A 16527-nucleotide genomic window follows, 5' to 3' on the forward strand; every position below is an offset into this window, starting at 1 on the left:
ATTAGTCTTCTCTTTGGAACCAACACTTGTCATGATGATTTCCTCTGCCGTAAGTGTGTTTTAATTTCATGGCTTCTGCTGCTCTCGTTCTTATTTGTTTTCTATTTTTCTTAGGTGTTTTTACTCTAGCTTCTTGAAATCACAGCTTAAATCACTGTAAGACTCTCTTTTGTATTCAAGGCTGTATTTTTCCTCCACGCCCTGTTCTGGACAAGTCTCCTAGGTTTTGATATACAGTATTTTTATTCTCCAAGTCAATTTAAAATATTTTATAAATTCCATCGTGATTTCCTCTTTGACAAACTGATGATGATAGACATGCTGGTTAATTTCAAGGCAGTTGTGTGTTTTACAGGTATCTCTTAGTTACTGATTTCTGTTTTAATTTCCTTGTGGTTAGAAAACAAAGTGAATGACTTCAGTGCTTTGGAACTTGTTGAGGCTCCCGTGGCCCAGGGCTGGTCACATTCCAGGCCGGGTCTGTCCAGGCCGCCTGCACGCACAGATGCCCCACGCGCCCTGCGGCCACTGCCCTTCGTCTGCGCATCGTGCCAGCAGCCAGGAGGGCGGCTGCAGCCCCCCCGCAGAGCCGGGGGTCCGTCTGCAGCTGCTCCGTCTCTGGCGGTTCTCTTCTGCGCCTTTGAAGCTGCATCACCGGTGCTCATGGATTCAGGACGGTGGTCCGCGCTGCCCGGCTCCTGGGCCGTTTCCCTCCAGTAAGGCATCTTAGCAGAACGCTCACTGCTTCTCACCTGGTAGTGTTTTCACGGTTCATGTACTGCTTCTCACCTCCTGCAGGCTGGCCTGGCCCAGAGCAGCCTGCACCCCGTCTTGCCTCCGCCCCATAGGAGGGAGGATTCCCATCCCTGGGTCACGGCACTGGCTCTCGGCCTGGTGACTTTTTTGGTTGTCACACCTGGGGAGGTGCTGGAGGCCAGGCTGCCGCTGAACACCCACGGCGCACAGGATGGCCCCACCACAGAGGGTCATCCTGTCCTCAGAGGTCAAAAGGAGGAAAGCAGCCGGGTCAAGGGATATGAGGTCGGCCCATGCAAGTAACCGTGGAAGCCCCATGAAGGAGGAGGGTGGGCTTGACCAGAGCATCCGGGCCTGTTTTCTCTGTTGAGTTGCATCAAGTTTAATTTCTTTAAATCTCCAATTCATATTTGCTAGTCCAAATAAAAGCAGAGGTGCTATTAGCTACCATGCTCTGCAAATTTCTTTCAAAATTAAACTCTAAGACTTGACTGAGTATAAAACTTTTCTTCAAACACAGTGAGGGCTGAAAGCAGAGCCCCGGGGTACTGTCCCCCTCGCGGCCTGCTGCAGCCCCTGGGCATTTGTACTTGCGAGCTCGCTGACTCTCGCTGTCACCGAGGAGGTGGGCTGCTATCCCCCCACCGGGCCCATGAGGAAGCTGCAGCTCAGAGAGGTTGAGTGACCCTCCCAGAGCCACACAGCAAGCCAGGATTTGGACTCGGTCCGAGTATGTCTGCAGAGCCGCGGGGCCAGGGGCAGGGTCAGGGGCGTCCCTAGCTTGGTCACCTTGGATATGGCGGCCAGTCTCTGCTCCACGCTGGCAAACAGGTTGGTGGACGTCCTCTCCTGGCACCTCAGCCTGTGCTGCAGCTGCAGCAGCGCGGCCAGCTGTGAGCTGCTGGTGTTGGCCGTGGCCGTGAGCAGGACGTCTCGCATGCCCTCTGAGGCTGAGCAGCTCTGAAACAGACCACGGAGGCTGCAGAGGGGCCCGGGCGCCGTCCAGCGCGGGTGGGCGCCCAGGTGCTCCTCCTGGCAGCCGGCACAGCTGCGGGGCGAGGCCAGGCCGGATCTTCACCGCTGTGCCCGCAGGCCTGCAGCTCAGGACGCAGGGAGGAGGGCTCGACGCTCTTGCCCTACGTCGCAGGAACACGAGCTTGGAGGGCTTCTGCTGCTCGTGCACCCGTGAGCCTCCGGGCAACCTCGGGGGGCCGGCCCCCTTCTCCTGGTGCCCACGGTGCTTCCTCCAATGAGCGCCACCCTTGAGGCAGAGCCCAATTGCAGCCTGGCTGGCAGGGCCACCAACGGAGGGAGCACCGGGGTCTCGGGGACCCTCCTCCCCAGTGGCTAAGAGGGACCTCGTGGAAGGCGCCCAGAGCAGAGCGCACCTGAGACAGCGCCAGGAACTGGCAGGTGGCCGCAGGGTCCAGGGTGCCGACACACTCCACCATCTCCAGGCTGGCGGCTGCGGCGATGTCCAGGAGGTTGCTGCCCAGGGCTACCTGCAGGCACTGCAGCAGCACCTCGGACGCCTGGGCCAGGTACCGCTGGGCCAGCGCCATCCTCCTCTGCGGGGAGAGGCTCAGGCTCAGGCCGGCTCCGCAGGCAGGGCGCGCCCGGGGCGGGGCTGGGGGCTGGGGCAGGGGTACCTTCAGATCCCAGCCTTTCCTGCTGTGCCCCTCGGGGGTGGCCCTGAGGGCCACCAGGCCGCCGTAGGGCCCCTTGCGGTCCTCGTCCTCCTGGATGACCTCCAGACACTCGCGGCTGTTCAGCTCAGCGCCCCCCTACGGAACACGCACCTCCAGTTGGCCCGCACGTCAGCACGGACGGCAGTGCCCGCCGTGGCCAGGCATCTCTGTAGGACCCCTGGGTGAGGGCGCTGTGGGCACTGGGTCGGCATCTCGCTGATTTGGGTGACCGGCAGGACTCTGGCCCAAGAGCCTGGCGTTCGGCAGGTACAGCCAGGGTGGGGCCTCGGCGCGCTCAGGTCAAGGGCCTTCTGTGCTCACTGCCCTTCAGTCCTTCAGAATCACCTCCCCCGGCATCAGGCCGGCCAGGACCCGGGGAGCCAGCTGCCAGTCTGCCCCAGGGGCCCGGGGGGCGAAGGCACAAACAAGGCCCTCCTGTCTGCAAGACAAGCCCCCTGACGGGGTCCTCAGGGTGCCAAGGGAAACTGCCCCTAGGGGGCAGCAGGCCCAGGAGGACTCGGGTTGAAGGGGAGCCCTGGGTTTGAGGGGACATGACACGAAGCGAGGCCTGGGGGGCACGTTTCCCCAGCGGCCCCTGCGAGTTGGGGTGTGGTGAGGGCCGCTTCATAGATGGGATGCCCGCTCAGAAAGGAGCTGTGTATCTGGTCCACGTCTGCCTGACTCAGAGCCACCTGCTCTGGTGCTCAGTAAATACAGGTTGAACGAGGGGCCAAACGCCATCAATTCACTCAAATGTGAGTCACGTCCTGCGGCCTGGAGACCCAGGACAGACAGTCACGGGCTGACCCCGGGGCCTGCACACCCAGCTGGGTCAGGGAAGTGGAGGCACCAGCCCCAAATCACACAGGGGTGTGGCGCCTGGCTGCTCGGGGCTGGGGGTCTCCTGAAAGAGCAGGGTCTACGGGGATAAGCCTGGCTGCACCGCCAAGCAGGTGCCTTCCAGTTGGAGGAGGTGGCATCTGCAGAGGTGGTTAGGACGGTGACCTGGAGCTTCCACGGCCAGCGGTGGCAGTGGCTGTCACCAGAGCTCCTTCCGAGGGGCGCCAGGCCTGCTGGGCAGCCTTGTGGGGGGTGAGGAGTGCTGGAGAGAAGGGTGTGGGCTTCTGTGCACTGATGCAGCTGCTGGGGTCAGGGCTTCACCTGACCGTATGGGTGGGGAAGGGGAGTGAGGGGGCGGGGCAGGGGAGTGAGGGGGTGGGGGAGGGGAGTGGGGGGAGGGGAGTGAGGGGGCAGGAGAGTGAGGGGGCGGGGCAGGGGAGTGAGGGGGCGGGGGAGGGAGCGAGGTGGGCGGGGCCCCCCACTGTGCTATAGGATGCAGGTCCAGTGCTCAGGTGCAGGCCAGACGCCCAGGTGCAGAGCTGCCAGGGTGAGGGAGACACCAGGGACACCCACATTTGGGGTGGGGTGGGATGCCCCACTTAGGATGGGTCCGTCCTGCCCTCAGACCAGGACCAGCCGTGTGCCTGCCCTTCCTCTCCCACCCGTTCTTTGCAAAGGGCGGCCGCCCCTCCTCGGGCCTGTCCCCAAAGTCCCTGTCTCCGTCCTTCCCTGCAGGCCCCGGGCAGGGCTGCTGCCGCCCTTTCCTTCCTTCCATAGCCCACATCGCCCTTCTTGACGGGGATGATCAGAGACCTGTTTGCTACCTCAGTTCTTACTGAGGTCAGGTGAGCTCTAAATATCTTGTTTCTGTTTTTTAAGCGCAGGTGGTAGGTTTGTGAACCAGCCAGAAGCAGAAGCACATACCAAGAGGCTCTCCTCCCAGTAGAAGGCGGGGTGCAGGGGGTCTGCGTGCACGGCCAACAGGTGCAGGGCCTTCCCGGCCAGGCTCAGGAGCTGGGCACGGAGCTCCATGCAGCCGGTGCACAGTGGCTGCAGGCTCCCCAGCTGGGCCAGCACGGTGTGCGCCAGGGTCCGCTTCAGGGTGAACCACTTCTATAGGGACACAGACCGCCTCAGTTACTCCACCCCCGCCCCAGAAACGCAATAGGCCCGCCACTGCTGCCCCTCCCCAGTGGGACCCACCCTCTAACACCCCATGCATTGTGGCGAGGGTCTCCAAGGGTCAGGTGTTGGGAGGGTCTGAAGTCTGCTGATGGAACCTTCATTTGGGGCTGACTGACAAGGACATGAGTTTGTATGCAGCTCCATTTCAGGACTAATTTGATCCATTTAGAGTTACATCAAATTATTTGATTCATACTTCATGAAATCTAAGACAACGTCTAAAATGCCAGGACATGTTTCCCTAAAACAAATATTTTGCAAATGTAACTTATTTTCTCAACAGACTGCAGCTGACCTTTATGGACTCCTTACTGTGACGACATGACCGTCAGAGCAAACTCGCGCCTTGGGAAGGGAAGCCGTCTGTGCACGGGGGTCTCCCCCTAAGTACGACCCCCGCTTTCATTAGCCAGTTAGACGGGGCCTTTCTGAGGCCCACCGAGCTGCCGGGGGCTGCCGGGGGCTGCCGGGAGCTGCGGGGGCAGGGGACCCACTCTGAGGGTTCAGAGACCTCGGGGGAGGCCTGTGAAACCCGGCCTCCGGGACTCCCACTGGCTGGCCTGCAGTTCAGGCACACGGAGGCGGAGGCCCCACCGCAGCAGGGCAGCCCCCGTTGGTGGGGGCCCCGGGGGACTGGTGAGTGTCCGCGGACGGCTACCAGGCCGACAGGAGTGTAGTCACTGGGGCTCTGCAGGTAGTCGGCCAGCAGCTTGTCCACCGAGCCCTGCTCCAGCTGCCGCTCCAGGGTCTCCTCCCACGTGCGCTGGAGAGTGTCCAGACACACCTCCACGAGGCTGAGCTTGAGGTGCGCCAGCCTCCTCCCCAGAGGGGTGCTGACGTGCTGCAACTGAGACGCGCGCAGGCAGTCACGGCACGGGCGCTCCCGCCAAGGCTCCGCCTCCACCCAGTCAGCCCCGACGGGCGCGCGCGTGCCGACGTACGGATACGCACGAAGATGGCGGCTGCACCCTCGCCCCCAAACCCCCTGCCCCCTCCGACTCCACCTCCTCCTTCTCAGGCAAACACGTGGCTACTTTCTGGGTCTACAAGTTAGCTTGCACTTTCTCGGAGTTTACACGAATGGAATCGTATAGCATGTACTCCGCCTGGCGAGCTTCACTCGGCGTGGTTACGTTAGGGTCCAGCCACGTTGCGGCCTGTATGTTAATCCCTTCGCACAGCTGAGCAGCGTTCTGTCGTGTCGACGTGCCAGTGTGCTTACCCACTCACAGTCCGGGGTTGTTACAAATGCCCCTACGTGTGTGTGTGAACACGTGCTTTCACGTCTCCTGCGTAAACAGCTAGGGGCGGGACGGCTGGGGCATACGGCGGGCCTGTGCTTAACTCTTCCGGAAGCTGCCAAACCACCTCCCAAGGTGGCTGCACACGTTGTGTCCCCACGGCAGCGTAGGAGAGTCCCAGTTCCCCAGGTTGTTCTAATATTCAGTGTGGTCGGTCCTTCAAGTTGTAACCATGTTAACAGGTGTGCGGCGGTTTTTCACTGTGGTTATAATCGGCATTCCCCTGACTCACTAATAACGTTGGCCATCTTTTCACCTGATTATCTACCATCCACATATTTTCTTTGGAGAAATGTCTGTTCAAATGTTTGGTCTGTTTTTATTGGGTTGTTTATGTCTTACTAAGTTTTGAAAGTCCTTTGTATACTCTGGAGACAAGACATTTGTCAGATAAATGATTTGCAAACATTTTCTCCCCGTCATTGACGTGTCTATTTGTTCTCTTACTAGTGTCTTTTGAAGAGCAGCGTCCAATTTATACATTTATTGTTTGATGGATCACACTTTTGGTGTCACACGTAAGAAAGCTTTGCTAAACCTAAGGCCACAAAGGTATTTTCCTGTTTTCTTCTAGAAGTTTGATAGTTTTAGCTCTTACATTTAGGCCTATGATCCATTTTTGAGTTAATTTTTACATATGGTGTGAGGTAAGAATTGAAGTTTATTTTTTGGATGCGGACGTCCAGTTGCTCCAGCACCACTGTTCTAAAGATGGGACTTTGTTCACTGAACTCTCTGCACCTTTGCTGAAAGTCAGTTTTCTGTCTCTGTGCGTGTATCTATTTCTGGATTCTCTATTACGTTCCACTGATGTCTGTGTATTTTTAACCCTAAAACCACACTGTCTCAGTTCCTGTAGCTTTTATAGTGAGTCAAAATCAGGTGGTGTCAGTCCTCCGACTTTGTTCTTCTTTTTCAAAGTTGTGTTGGCTATGTTAGGTCTTTTGAAATTCCATATAAATTTAAAAATCACTTTGTCAATTTCTAAAAAACAAACAAACCCTGCAGTATCTTGATCAGGATTGCAGATAATTTAGGGGGGAACTGACATCTTAATAACGTCAAGTTTTCTGAGCCATGCACTTGATATATCTTTCCATTTATCTAGGTATTGTTTAATTTTTCTCAGCAATGTTTTGTAGTTCTCGGGGTACGAGTTTTCACTTTTTTGTCAAATTTCATATTTATGCTGTCATAAATGGTGTTGTTTTAAAATTTTTAATATCCAATTGATCATTCCTAGTATATGGAAATACACAATAATATTTGTATATTGTTCTTGTATCCTGCAACCTTACTAAGCTCATTCCTTAGTACTAACAGCTTTATTATTTTGTAGATTACAGAGGATTCTCTATACAGATGGCCATGTTAGCTGTGAACAAAGACAGTTTTACTTCTTCCTTTCCAGTCTGGATGCCTTTAATTTCTTTTTCTTGCTTTGTTGAATTGGCTAGAACTCTAATAAAATTCTGCATCAAAGTGGTGCAGGACGCATTGCTGTCTTTTTCCTCACCTAAGGGGAAAGCATTCAATCTTTCAACATGTGAGCTCTAGTTCTTTTCATAGATGCCCTTTATCAGATTGAGGAAGATCACTTCTATTAATAGTTTACTAAGAGTTTTTTTTTTTAATCAGAAATGGATGTTGGATCTTGCCAAATGCTTTTCCTGCATCTATTAAGATGATCATTTATTTTTAATTTTTAAAAATATATGGTGAGGGCTTCCCTGGTGGCGCAGTGGTTGACAGTCTGCCTGCCAATGCAGGGGACATGGGTTCGGGCCCTGGTCTGGGAAGATCCCACATGCCGCAGAGCAACTAGGCCCGTGCACCACAACTACTGAGCCCGTGAGCCACAACTACTGAGCTTGCACGTCTGGAGCTTGTGCTCTGCAACAAGAGAGGCCGCGACGGTGAGAGGCCCGCGCACCGTGATGCAGAGTGGCCCCCACTCGCCGCAACTAGAGAAAGCCCTCGCACAGAAACAAAGACCCAACACAGCAAAAATAAATAAATAAATTTTTTAAAAAAAGAAAATTCTAAAAAAATATACGGTGAACAAAATTGATTGATTTTTGAATGTTAAACAAGTCCTGGGATAACCTCAACTTGGTATATAATCCTTTTTATACATTGTTGGACTTAATTTTCTAAATTCTGTTTAAAATTTTTCCATCTATATTCATGAAGAATAATGGCCTGTAGTTTTTTTTTTTTTTTTTTTTTAATATCTTTACCTTGTTTTGGTGTCAGCCTCATAGAAGAGTTGGGATGTATTCCCTCCTTTTCAATTTTCTCAAAGAGTTTGTGCGGAACTGGTATTAATTTTCCTTAAATGTTTGGTGGGATTCACCAGTAAAGCCATATGAGTCTGACATTTTCTTTGTGGAAAATCTTTGAACTACAAATTCGATTTATTTAGTAGACAGAGGGCTATTCAGTTTCTGTTTCTTTTTGAGTGAGCTTTGGTAGTTTGTGTCTTCCAAGCCATTTTCCATCCATTTCATCTAATTGTCAAATATATTTTGGCATAGAGTTGCTCATGATACTCCCTTATTATCTTTTTAATGTGTGTAGAGTCTGTGGTGATGTCACAGCTCTTATTTCTGATATTGCTTATTTATGTCCTCTCTCTCTCTTTTTTTTTTTTTTGATCAGTCTGGCTACAAGTTTATCACTTTACAGATCTTCTTAAAGAGACAGCTTTTGGCTTTATTGATTTTCTTTTTAATTTTTGTGTTTTCTATTTCATTGATTTGTACTGTGATCTTCAATTTCCTTTCTTCTACTTATTTTGAGTTTGATTTGCTTTTTCTCCTTTCACATTGCAGAGGGTGGTGAGATCATTGATTTGGGATCTTTTTCTCTTCTCATACAGGTGTTTAGTGCCACAAAGTTTCCCCTAAGTATTGCATTAGAGATATCTTAAACATTTGGATATGCGCCCCCTGCAGCACTGCAGTTCAAAATAATTTCCCTTTTGATTTCTTCTCTGGCCCATAGTTATTTTGATGTACGCTACTTACTTTCCAAACATTTGGGCATTTCCTCCATAGCTTTCTAGGTTTTTTAAAATTGAGGTAAAAATCACATAACACACTTACACCCTGAAGGGACAGTAAGCCCTGAATACGGTGAAATAGCTCTTCCTCTTCGGCAGCAGCTCTCTGGACCAGGTCGTATGCCTCCAAGTAACACGCAGTCTTCTGTTCTGCATCTTTCTCATTTTGGGCAGATAACCTTTATTGGACGGAAGAGTGGAACTTAGAACAAAAATGTCAAAGCATTACGTCGTCAGTACTAACAAAATGTGTAGCATGTAATTTTCTTGTAATTATGATGTATATTTTATTAGTACTTTAAATTTTATAATTAGATGTTTTACCTGGAAATATATTCTCAATATATCTCAGAAAAAAATAAAAAAACAGGAGCGATCTGGAGGAATGCAGTAAGCACAGCATGACACTATGCTCATAACTAAACTGGTGCTGATACATCAGGTGAAGCAATGCCACAACATTAGCTGTGCTGGTTTAAACCCCTAATTTTCCTGTCTGGGTTTTTTTGCATTTTTTAAAGTTCTACATATACTGCTTCTATGATAATATTGTGTTAGGTTGGGTTTCACAGGCGTCAGGTTGCTTTTCCCGCATAAAGGCTGTTTGTAATACCCTGCCCTTGGTTTGCTTGTTGTGTCTTGGACGCTTGCGTGGCCCCGACCGCGGGGGGGCCCTGGGCGGGGTGCGGGGACAGGGGAGCGTCACGTGGGAGGGTTGTCGGCCCGCTGGAGCGGGGGCAGCGCCCGGGCCTCCCGAGGTGACGTGCGTGTGGCCGCGTGTGCACACTCGTGTCCGCGCCCGTATGGTCGTGGGAAGACGCGCGCGCCTGGGGCCAGGGCTGGGCCGGGACGATGTGGGCGGACGCCCCCCAGAGGCTGCGGACCCCAGTACGTGTCTCTGGGGGAGGGTCGCGGAACCCCGCGGCCAAGCCAAGCCGTAGGGAGGCCCTGCTGGCGGCCGGCGGGGGTGGCCCGGGAGGAAAGCTGGGCGCGTGGGGGAAGCAGGGAAGCGCTGCGGAGGGCCGGGAGGGGGCGTGGGCCCACCCACCTCTTCATCTTGGCGCGCTCCAGCTTGATGTCCACACACTTCTCCTTGTGGCCAATGCTGGTAAACTTCTCCTCCATTTCCAGCAAGCGATTTTCCATTTCCATCAGCAGAGGCTCAGAGTCCCCCGGCTCCTGGGCGGCTTGGAGCTGGAGGCTCACACACCTGAGGGGGGGGGCGGGGCGGGGAGGCGCTTCCCTGAGACTCGTGGTCAAGGCCACCACCCACCTCTAGCTTCCCTCTGGGCGCAGGGAGAAACACTTTCCCCAGCGTTTCTTGACACCAGAAATCCTACAAGACACGCACGTTCTTTGGTCACAATGCCATAAAATTAGAAAGTAACAACTCCCCACCCCACCCCTCTCTTAAAACACTCAGGGGCAGAAAAGAAAACCCACTGGAAATGGAATCCGTTCACAGGTCACACCTGCAGGCTGCTGCAGGAGGCGTCAGAGGTGCCTCTGCTAGGGGCAGAGACAGAGCACAGGGGCCACGGAACCCATCCCAGAGGGAGAGACAGAACAGCCACGACAGAACAAGCCCTCTCCCAGCACAGGAAGAACTCAGCAAAGACCAAGAGAGAATACAGAAAACCAAAATCGGGCGAAATCCACAGTTCTCTGGTCAGTGAAGCAGAAGCTGCTCTGAGAAGGCGGATCCAGCTGGAACCTGCAAACCCAACTCAGGAGACAGACCTCGCGGCTTCGCGCAGCTACGAGAAAGGCACCCACGAACGTCCGTGCTGAAACCGCGAGGAAACCACTCTCTGGGAGAAGATAAACGACCAGGAGGATGGCTCGAAGATAAGCTGCTGATCTGAAAGCTGATGAGCAGAGGAGCAGACAGACCAACAGACCCCAGGAGGACGTCTGACCGCCTGGCAACGTGGGGAGAGGAGAGGCCGGGCCTGCCCCAGCCTTAGAGGCTTCCCGGAGACGGAGCCACTTCCGGGGGAGCTGAGGATCCACGGGACAAACAAGGCCACCCGCCCCATCCCGAGAGAAATGCCTGCTGCCAGGAAGGGATGCGGACGACGCTGTGGGCACAGGGCCCTGTCCTGGGAGCCTCTGAACTTCGTAGGCTTGAAATTTGGCTTAAAAATTAATAGATGGAAAAAAGTAAACCACTATTTTCATGTTGATTAACATTTTTTTTTTTTTTTTTTTTTTTGCAGTACGCGGGCCTCTCACTGCTGTGGCCTCTCCCGTTGCGGAGCACAGGCTCTGGACGCGCAGGCTCAGCGGCCATGGCTCACGGGCCCAGCCGCTCTGTGGCACGTGGGATCTTCCCGGACCGGGGCACGAACCCGTGTCCCCTGCATCAGCAGGCGGACTCTCAACCACTGCGCCACCAGGGAAGCCCGATTAACATTTTTTCTTACAAAAAATTACCTGGCTTCTAGGTCTGTGGTCATGAATTCCAATATGGGCATTCGGTTCGGTCTCTCCTTCTTAAGAACGTTGAAGGTATCTATGAGCTTCTGGAACAGCTGGCAGACCTGAGGCAGGCCCAGCAGGGTCACGGCGGCCCCCGCTGTTCCACCCCCTCCCCCCCGCCGCAGGCTGCACCGCCGGGCGGGCACGTGGCCGGCCCCTCACCACTGCCTCTCTCCTCTCGTTCTCGGTGGACAGGAGTGTGTCCGCCAGGGTCAGGGTGGACTCGTACCAGAACTGCTCACTGCCCCCCAGGTGCTGGGCCCTCTCGGCCATCTTCCTAGCTTGGCCGTACTTCTTTTCCTTGTTTGCCAACCGTGCCAACAGGTGCAGGCATTTCGATTCTGCACAAGGATCGTCGAGCTCCTAAAAAAGAGGTGCGTGTTGAGACAGGACGGGGAGTGGCGGGGGGAGAGTGAGCGAGAGAGAGACAGAGACAAAGAGATAGAGAGACAGAGAAACTGAGACAGAGAGAGAGAGAGAGACGGCAGCCGTGGCACCAGGCCTCTGCACACACTGTCTGAGCTCTTGTCTGGAGACATGCCTGCAGTGTGAGGGCGCAGGGCCTGGGCTTGATGCCTGTGTGTGTGTTAAAACCTACTCCCCTGACTCTGGAAAGCACTGACAGCCCTGGAAAGCCCGCTCCTGGCAGCAGGAGGGTCGGGTGGCGGCCAGGTGGAGGTGAGGGCAGCGCGTGGATGACTCTTTCGTGAGTCTGGGGGAGGCTGACAGGGAGGGTCACGGATGCACGGCCACAGGCCAGGAGACGGGACTGCGGCGCCTGTGGCATGTGGGTGTCGGCTCACAGCCCCCCACCTCCTTAGGCCACCTGTCCGCCCTCTGGTCCCCACTCCTGGCCCCCGGGAGCCCCTCCGTGCCTGTGCTCCTCTGCACCCCCCCAGGGCCCACCCTGGCCGCTTCCCTTCAGCAGCCGCACGGCCTTCTCGGTCCCTTCCCAGGCCACGCTCCCTCTTGAGTCTGGTCTGCACACACCTGTCCCCCTGCCTAAGACAGAGAGCTGAACCTCCCAAGGCTGTGAATTTTTTGTACCTTTATTAGGGATGCTTCTCTCTCTGGAGTTCCTCTACAAAGAAAGTGTCAGCCTGTGTGGCTCTGTAGCTTTGCCCCACCCTCCCAGGGAACAATTCTGAACCGCCCGGAGACAGAAGCATCCGTCTGAGGCCCTGGGAGCCGCTGACACTGCAGCTGAGCTACCACCTCTGGGGAGGGAGAGACGCACACACGGGTGGTTCCGCTCTGTCCTGGGTTTTTCCCGAGGGCGTCTGTCCTCACGGGGGACAGAGCCCAGGAAGAAAGCCACATCTGAGCTGGGGGAGGAGGCAGGAGCCTGGGGCTTCCAGAAGTTGGCACTGGAGGGGGCGGGGCCGGGGGAGGGTCCAAAGACCTGTTCTCAGGGGCAGAGCAGGCTCAAGAAACCCAGCAGACAGTAGTGGGGGCCTGAGGGGCTGAGCTGAGATCTGAGCGTCCAGGCTGGAGTCAAGCCTTTCTGAGGAGGCCGGGTGAACCCCAGGCTTCCAGTGAGACCCCGGAGGTGCCACAGACACCTGCAGGGCCCACACCGAGGAGCGGCAACAAAACAACCAAGCGGGTCGGGGCCCCGGGGCCCCATCTATCTATCTGCCTCTTGGAACAAAACCGAAGCCCTCGGCCTCGCCAGGGGCGCCCATCCACACGCACATCGGGAGGCCGGCTCACAAACAGAAGGGGCCCCCCAGCACAGGAGGAGAAAGAGGCTCTAACACACTCTGATGAAGGAGCTCGAGAAACCAGAGGAGCCGACAGACAAAGGACGTGAAGGACAGACCTCCGGCAGAGCTGGATCTGCACATGGGAGTGGGACGGGTGCTCTAGAAGAGGCTTCAGCAGAGACAGGTCCCTGCCTCCCAGAGAGAAGGGTCTCAGCGGGGGCACGGAGCTGGGGGGCTGCCACTCGGGGGAAGAGGCCCCACAGGTGCAGTGGGCCGGGCAGGTGTGGCCTCACCTGGAAGGCCAGGTGCGCCTCTGACAGGAGCAGCCGGGCAGGCCGGCACAGGTCCATCTCCAGCAGGACTTCAGCCTTGAGGGTCCACAGCTGCGGGAAGGACATTCCATCCAGGCCCCTGCCGGTCTCTCCGTCTATCTTCAAAGTCTGTAAGACATGCAGGCCCGCCGGTGCTGCGTGGGTGCAGGGCCCATGCTGTCGAGCGAGGTTCCCCACTGGCCCCACACCCGCCAAGCCCAGCCCCCACTCCAGTGCCCGTGGCCGGGCTGTCCCCCGGGAAGTCTGTCTCTCCTCACCCACCAGGCCCACCAAGCAGTCCCGGGTGCAGGTGGCTCGCCTGGCCTGTCCTGCAGGAGGGCTCTGTGCACTCCGGGTCCCAGCCATCCCCCACCACGAAGGGAGTCCCAGGTGTGGCACTCCCATGGTAACAGGTGCTCATGACCTCGGAGCATGGGGTGGGGATGGTTATTTCCTTTACGGGCGAGCCCATATGAGGCGAGCCCAGCACCGGACGGGGTCGGGGGCAGGCCGGTGGGCGCTCAGGCCTGCGAGGGCCTCGGCCTTTCCCCCTTCTGGTTGGCGTGGTAGCTCTCCCGGGGGGGCACCCGCTACTCCCAGCCCGGCCTCTCTGAACTGCAGCTCAGGCCCTGCAGTCCCGTCTTCCCTGGGGACTTCCAGGGCCCGCAGGGAGGGGACACATCCCATCAGTCCCTGGATTTCCCAGGAAACCCCGCACCAGGATTTGCAGGCAGCAGGCAGTTAAGACAAGTCCGAGCTTACTGGCTGGAGCGGGACCTGTCACTGCCCCCGCTGGGCTAGGAACCGAGGTGCTTCTGCAGAGAGAGGCTACCTTATCCTTTGCTACGAGGGGCTTCATCTCTGCTTGCTGGGCTGGAGTGGGGGGCTCCCTCAGTGTTGGCAGACTTTCTTCTAATAGAGGTTCCTTATTTTTCTCCTTTTTCAAGGCAATTTCTTTTCTGCAGCTAATATAAGTAAAACAGGCATTATGCCAAGGAAGAAATACCATGGCCAGAGACACCTGAAAATGTTCAGTTTCAGTAGGAATCAAAGAAATACAAATGAAAATAGCTACAAGAAGCCGCTATCCACTCACGTGTTTACAAAGATTTTTTTTTAATTCCCATGGTTTAGCAGCATATATGACTCCCAAATCTGCACTCCTAGCCCATTCTCTCTTCCAGACTCCAGGCTCATGCATCCAGCTACTCGTCTGACATCCCGACCTGGATGTTTAACATGCATCTCAAACTTACATCCAGGCCAGAACTCCACCCCATCTGGAAAGGCAGCCCGCAGAGGCCCCTGCCCAGCCCCTGCTTCTTGTGGGACCCTCCTTCCCCGTGTGCCCTCAGGACGCCGCCTCCTTCACCCGTCCCGCTCCCCCTGGCCCCCTGCACACGCCTGGTGTGCTGTGTCCCTCCGCCACGCGGCCCCAGCCCGGGAGACGCCCACACACGGGAGGGCAAGTGAGGAATGAACTGCCCCTGCTGCCCAGCCGTGGTGGGAGACGGGGCCTGGGGCTCGAGGAGACGTGGCCGAGAGCAGGGCCGGTGCCTGAGCGGCACGGCAGCAGGCGGAGCTCCGCGGCTCGGCTGACTTACCTCACCTGCTCCACGTCGCAGATGTAGGCGTGCCCGACCACCTCCTCGTGGAAAGTGGCTGCTTCCCTCAACTTCAAGTCAGAACAAACTAGGGCAAGTCTGGGGGGGCGAGAGGAGCGTCAGCCCTGAGTCGGGCTGCCCTGGGCTCAGCCAACTTGATACAAGTTGGTAAACGGGAAAAGGAATGGATAATCTGAGGCTATTTTCTGTAACTTGTAAAGCTAAGCCAGATTACTAGGGAAAAACAACAGACAGCTCCATCAAGTTCCAGCTGGAGCACGTTTCTACACTCATTCATGAACTTTACTCCACACGCATTCATGAACTTTACTCCACACACATTCATGAACTTTACTCCACACACATTCATGAATTTTACTCCATTCATTCATGAACTTTACTCCACACGCATTTATAGCCTCAGGGTCATCTTTCGAGGTCAAGACAAGGTGCAGTGGGTGGGGCTCTGACCCGTTACAACTTTAAGCAAACAAGCTCTGCTTTGATTCTTGTGTAAAACAGTTGTATTGTGAAATGATTTCAAGTTTCCAGAAAAGTTACACAAACACTACAAAGAATTACTACATCCTTCACCACCCAGGTTCTCTCTCTCTCTCTCTCAATTTTATATATGTAAAGATCTATTAAAATTTTATATAAAACTTTATAAAAATATAAAAATTGTATATATAAAAATTATTTCCTGAACTATATATAAACTTTCATATATAGTTCAGGAAATAATCAAAACTTATTTACACATAAATTTTATATAAAATTTATATATATCAAATGTTTTCCTGAACTATCTGAGAGTAAGTTGGAGACACAAAAATGCTCCTTTTTTCTACTTATTCTACTTCAGTGTGTATTTCCTTGGAATAATCATATTCTCTTAAGAACCAGGCAGAAATTTTAAAACTAAAAATACTATTTTTATGTTTAAGTATTCTGATTTATTTGGCTTTACAAATCGTAGGGACTTTATTATTTATATAAATCGTCAACTACAGAATTAATATTTTAAAATCTTGTTTGGTTTTATATTGCTTTGGGAAATATTCACTTTAGCCACTTAAATGTCTCCCAGTTCCCCCCAAAATAAAGCAGGTGGTACCAACCGGAGGTGGTAGAGGTCCTTGAGGCTCTTGCTGTCGACCACGGAGGCTGCAATGAGTACCTCCAACTGCAGGACCGGGATGGTGAGCTCATGAAGGAACACCTTCTGCAGGGCCTCGACCAAGTGGTCCAGATAATATAAACTGTACGTCTACATCAATACACAGCAAACATGTAAGGTCAAAGACGGGGGAAGGGTGGGCCCCCAGCTCACAGGGTCTTCCCTCCAGAAACTCTGTCCACACAGTGCCACGTGCACAGGGGCTGAACTAGTGTCTGTTGAGGGAAGGAGTGATGTGCTCTCTGCCTCCTGTCCTTCAGTTAATGGCTTTCAGCTTGTCGTGTGCAATCTCCTGGAATCTTCAGCACCCAAGTATAAAGACGCTCACAAGAAAAATCCACCTGCTTTCATTCAAATTAATGTCTTTGTTTCATTTCTTTATATACACATACAATTGCTTTCAAATTCAAT

The 16527-nt window shown here is 54.2% G+C and overlaps 1 protein-coding gene across 1 annotated transcript in view; it reads right to left on the reverse strand.

The window, feature by feature from the left end:
- The window catches only part of CFAP46 (cilia and flagella associated protein 46), an 89524-nt gene that overhangs the window by 18302 nt on the left and 54695 nt on the right, over nucleotides 1-16527 (reverse strand). Inside the window, exons 32-44 of the mRNA XM_060126142.1 lie at nucleotides 16058-16206; nucleotides 14937-15035; nucleotides 14165-14297; nucleotides 13315-13461; nucleotides 11478-11678; nucleotides 11271-11377; nucleotides 9883-10044; nucleotides 8878-9013; nucleotides 5128-5316; nucleotides 4209-4397; nucleotides 2406-2540; nucleotides 2145-2324; nucleotides 1546-1716 (exon numbers count right to left, since the gene is read on the reverse strand). Coding sequence (XP_059982125.1) covers nucleotides 1546-1716; nucleotides 2145-2324; nucleotides 2406-2540; nucleotides 4209-4397; nucleotides 5128-5316; nucleotides 8878-9013; nucleotides 9883-10044; nucleotides 11271-11377; nucleotides 11478-11678; nucleotides 13315-13461; nucleotides 14165-14297; nucleotides 14937-15035; nucleotides 16058-16206 — 1998 coding nt within the window. The remainder of the gene's footprint in view (nucleotides 1-1545; nucleotides 1717-2144; nucleotides 2325-2405; nucleotides 2541-4208; nucleotides 4398-5127; nucleotides 5317-8877; nucleotides 9014-9882; nucleotides 10045-11270; nucleotides 11378-11477; nucleotides 11679-13314; nucleotides 13462-14164; nucleotides 14298-14936; nucleotides 15036-16057; nucleotides 16207-16527) is intronic.

This window comes from Lagenorhynchus albirostris, chromosome 16 (genome assembly GCF_949774975.1).
Source record: "Lagenorhynchus albirostris chromosome 16, mLagAlb1.1, whole genome shotgun sequence".
Taxonomy (NCBI): Eukaryota; Metazoa; Chordata; class Mammalia; order Artiodactyla; family Delphinidae; genus Lagenorhynchus; species Lagenorhynchus albirostris.